This window comes from Squalius cephalus (assembly GCF_949319135.1).
Source record: "Squalius cephalus genome assembly, chromosome: 25".
NCBI classification, from domain to species: domain Eukaryota; kingdom Metazoa; phylum Chordata; class Actinopteri; order Cypriniformes; family Leuciscidae; genus Squalius; species Squalius cephalus.
The window spans coordinates 42501-47500 of NC_137146.1; the positions used below are offsets into that span (position 1 = coordinate 42501).

The 5000-nt window shown below is 44.8% G+C and overlaps 1 protein-coding gene across 2 annotated transcripts in view; it reads right to left on the reverse strand.

Annotated features, from left to right (window-relative positions):
* Positions 1–5000, reverse strand: part of wwp1 (WW domain containing E3 ubiquitin protein ligase 1) — a 28894-nt gene that overhangs the window by 12238 nt on the left and 11656 nt on the right. For both annotated transcript variants that reach the window (XR_013820120.1, XM_079862437.1), the window contains exons 11-17: positions 1883–2057; positions 1606–1660; positions 1435–1519; positions 1207–1335; positions 400–472; positions 249–320; positions 77–165 (exon numbers count right to left, since the gene is read on the reverse strand). Coding sequence is in view for 1 of the 2 variants with exons in the window: in XM_079862437.1 (XP_079718563.1) it covers positions 77–165; positions 249–320; positions 400–472; positions 1207–1335; positions 1435–1519; positions 1606–1660; positions 1883–2057 (678 nt within the window). In the remaining variant the exon portion in view is untranslated. The remainder of the gene's footprint in view (positions 1–76; positions 166–248; positions 321–399; positions 473–1206; positions 1336–1434; positions 1520–1605; positions 1661–1882; positions 2058–5000) is intronic.

Here is a 5000-nt window from a genome sequence, read left to right on the forward strand (position 1 = left end):
GTCTGGCTTGCCATGCTATGCTAAAGTATGAGTGGTTGGTGTGTTCTGATTGAGTGTGTGCGTGTGTGTGTTGTACCGTGCAAGGCCTCCGTAGTCCAGTCCCTCCTCGCCCTTGAAGATTACGTACAGACGCCTCCTCAGATCATACGGCTTGAAGTTCATGATCTACAGTGAGGAGTGAAAAAGACACATTCAGAACCTGTTGGAGAGTCACATGACTGAAGCTGATGCTGTGTGTGTTCCTCGACCTGCTGGAACGAGTCTTCGAACAGCGTCTGTCGGGATACGGTGATCTTCACGTGGCTGGCGAGAGCGTTGGACTGCGAACACAGAGACATGCGTTTGGAAACGATACACACACTGGGTTTCATGTGTGTTGAAGAGCTGGGCGAGTGTTACCTGACACAAATAACGGAAATGAGCCAGTTTCCACCTGAAGCTTCGCTCGTATGCAATCTGTGGACCTTTAGTGCTGCTCAACACACACACACACACACACACACACACACACACACACACACACATTAGAGGAAAACAGCGCCTGTAATGACACGCAAGCTTTTCCCATCCACGTATTTACATCAGATGGAAATGCACATGAAATCTTAAAACGCGCATAAAAAACATGTGCTCAATGATATGAAGATAGTTTTTATCCGACATGCCATAAACTCGATGGAAACACATTTACCAAATAAATCCTCGATGTGCAACAATAAACTCATGTGACTTTGGCTCAGCGTCAGCTGTGATTGGATAACTGGATCAACCAGTGGACCAATGGCATCGCAGCGTCTCTAATGTTGGGTTAGTGTTTCTGAAACACCGGAGTGTGTGATCAGAATGATTTGGTTTAATTCCCTCCAGAAGCGTCTCACACACAAGTGTGTTCCCGAACACCAGCATCCGAACGCCAGAGAACATGACAGCGTTTACTGTGTTTCGTCTGACGCTCGAGACACACTCGTTCATGATGGAGGGAGAAACCGCCACAGGCTTCCACACTTACAGCAGCTTTTATTATTCTATTACTGATACTTTGCATCAGTATCCCAGATTTTGTTCTCTTAAACACGTGATGGAAACTGTGCTTTATTCACAGATGTTTTATGTGATATTACAATTTTTTTCACACAAGTTTAATTAACCCTAACCCTAACCCATGTTTGTCAGGAAACACAGCTACTGTCGGACTGATGGACTCACACGGACGATTTGCCGGTCCGCGGGTCACTGAAGGTCGTGGTGCGCGTGTTGTGATCCACGAAGTAGCGCACGCCTTCCCTGGTGTAGCGGATCTCCCAGCCCTCGGGGAGCGGGTCTTCGTTCTGCAGCCTGATTCACACACACACACACACACACACACACACACGAGTGATGAGAGCACACAGCAGATCTGAATCGTCGTAGAGGACAGTCGTGAGCTTCACTCACCCTTGTGTTCGCGGATCTTCCCACTGCGTCGTCTTGGTGTTGTGGTTGACGAAGTAGACGCGATCGTTGGTGTCCACACGGCGCTCTGAGAACACGAGCGCAACACACTCACATTACACACACACGCGTGTGCTAGCGGGAGAGACGCACCGACAGCGAATGCTAACTTACCCCAGCCCGGCGGCAGCGGCCCCAGAGGATCGTTCTCAGCCGACATCATGGAGGCCTGGATCAGAGAGAGAGAGAGAGAGAGAGAGAGAGAGAGAGAGAGAGAGAGAGAGAGAGAGAGAGAGAGAGAGAGAGAGAGAGAGAGAGAGAGAGAGAGAGAGAGAGAGAGAGAGAGAGAGTGTGAGCGCTGAACAGCATCAGTGAGTAGATGAGTTACTCATGACCACACACACACACACACACACACACACACACACACACACACACACAGGTGGTGTACCGAGTAAAGGTATCTCTGGTTGAACTGATGCATGGCTCCCTGTAGCTGACTGCGCTGAGACTGCCACTGCTCGAAGTTCCTCACCGACTCCATGGTGGGCCGCTGCCATGTGGTGGTGCGGGTGTTGTGATCCACGTAATAAACCCTGCCGCGGTTATCCACCCTGCGCTCCCAGCTGAGGTCAGAGTCCACACACACACAAGATCAATGACATACATCAAAACATTAATAAATATACACATGAAAAACATTAGTACAATTAAGAAATACTCATCTGAGACATACTCGTCTCGGATACACTCGTCTCAGAAATACTCGTCTCAGAAATAATTATCTGGCATACTCGCCTGAAGTTGAAGGAAATACTCGTCTCGGAAATACTCGTCTCGGAAATACTCGTCTCGGAAATACTCGTCTTGGATACACTCGTCTCAGAAATACTCGTCTCAGATATACTCCTCTCGGAAATACTCGTCTCGGAAATACTCGTCTCGGAAATACTCGTCTCAGAAATACTCGTCTGAGATATACTCGTCTCGGAAATACTCGTCTCGGAAATACTCGTCTCGGAAATACTCGTCTCAGAAACACTCGTCTCAGAAACACTCGTCTGAGATATACTCGTCTCGGAAATACTCGTCTCAGAAATACTCGTCTGAGATATACTCGTCTCGGAAATACTCGTCTCGGAAATACTCGTCTCGGAAATACTCGTCTCAGAAACACTCGTCTCAGAAACACTCGTCTGAGATATACTCGTCTCAGAAACACTCGTCTCAGAAACACTCGTCTGAGATATACTCGTCTCAGAAACACTCGTCTGAGATATACTCGTCTCAGAAACACTCGTCTGAGATATACTCGTCTCAGATATATTTGTCTCAGAAACACTCGTCTGACATACACTCGTTTCAGAAACACTCGTCTGAGATATACTCGTCTCAGAAACACTCGTCTCGGATATACTCGTCTCAGAAATACTCGTCTCGGATATACTCGTCTCAGAAATACTCGTCTCAGAAATACTCGTCTCAGAAATACTCGTCTGAGATATACTCGTTTCAGAAACACTCGTCTGAGATATACTCGTCTCAGAAATATTCGTCTCAGAAACACTCGTCTGAGATATACTCGTCTCAGAAACACTTGTCTGAGATATACTCGTTTCAGAAACACTCGTCTGAGATATACTCGTCTCAGATATATTTGTCTCAGAAACACTCGTCTGACATACACTCGTTTCAGAAACACTCGTCTGAGATATACTCGTCTCAGAAACACTCGTCTCGGATATACTCGTCTCAGAAATACTCGTCTCGGATATACTCGTCTCAGAAATACTCGTCTCAGAAATACTCGTCTCAGAAATACTCGTCTGAGATATACTCGTTTCAGAAACACTCGTCTGAGATATACTCGTCTCAGAAATATTCGTCTCAGAAACACTCGTCTGAGATATACTCGTCTCAGAAATACTCGTCTGAGATATACTCGTCTCAGAAACACTCGTCTGAGATATACGCGTCTCAGAAATACTCGTCTGAGATATACTCGTCTCAGATATATTTGTCTCAGAAACACTCGTCTGAGATACACTCGTTTCAGAAACACTTGTCTGAGATATACTCGTCTCAGAAATACTTGTCTGAGATATACTCGTCTCGGATATACTCGTCTCAGAAATACTCGTCTCGGATATACTCGTCTCAGAAATACTCGTCTCAGAAATACTCATCTGAGATATACTCGTTTCAGAAACACTCGTCTGAGATATACTCGTCTCAGAAATACTCGTCTCAGAAATACTCGTCTGAGATATACTCGTTTCAGAAACACTCGTCTGAGATATACTCGTCTCAGAAATACTCGTCTCAGAAATACTCGTCTGAGATATACTCGTTTCAGAAACACTCGTCTGAGATATACTCGTCTCAGAAATACTTGTCTCAGAAATACTCGTCTCAGAAACACTCGTCTGAGATATACTCGTTTCAGAAACACTCGTCTGAGATATACTCGTCTCAGAAACACTCGTCTGAGATATACTCGTCTCAGAAATACTTGTCTGAGATATACTCGTCTCGGATATACTCGTCTGAGATATACTCGTCTCAGATATATTTGTCTCAGAAATACTCGTTTCAGAAACACTCGTCTGAGATATACTCATCTCAGAAACACTCGTCTGAGATATACTCGTCTCAGAAATACTCGTCTCAGAAACACTCGTCAGAGATATACTCGTCTCAGAAATACTCGTCTGAGATATACTCGTCTCAGAAATACTCGTCTCAGAAATATTCGTCTCAGAAACACTCGTCTGAGATACACTTGTCTCAGAAATACTCGTCTGAGATATACTCGTCTCAGAAACATTCGTCTCAGAAACACTCGTCTGAGATATACTCGTCTCAGAAATACTCGTCTGAGATATACTCGTCTCAGAAATACTCGTCTCAGAAATATTCGTCTCAGAAACACTCGTCTGAGATACACTCGTCTCAGAAATACTCGTCTGAGATATACTCGTCTCAGATATACTCGTCTCAGAAATATTCGTCTCAGAAACACTCGTCTGAGATATACTCGTCTGAGATATACTCGTCTCAGAAACATTCGTCTCAGAAACACTCGTCTGAGATATACTCGTCTCAGAAATACTCGTCTGAGATATACTCGTCTCAGAAATACTCGTCTCAGAAATACTCGTCTCAGAAATACTCGTCTCAGAAACACTCGTCTGAGATATACTCGTTTCAGAAACACTCGTCTGAGATATACTCGTTTCAGAAACACTCGTCTGAGATATACTCGTCTCAGAAATATTCGTCTCAGAAACACTCGTCTGAGATATACTCGTCTCAGAAACACTCGTCTGAGATATACTCGTCTCAGAAATACTCGTCTCAGAAACACTCGTCTGAGATATACTCGTCTCAGAAATACTCGTCTGAGATATACTCGTCTGAGATATACTCGTCTCAGAAATATTCGTCTCAGAAACACTCGTCTGAGATATACTCGTCTCGGATATACTCGTCTCAGAAATACTCGTCTCAGAAACACTCGTCTCAGAAACACTCGTCTGAGATATACTCGTTTCAGAAACACTCGTCTG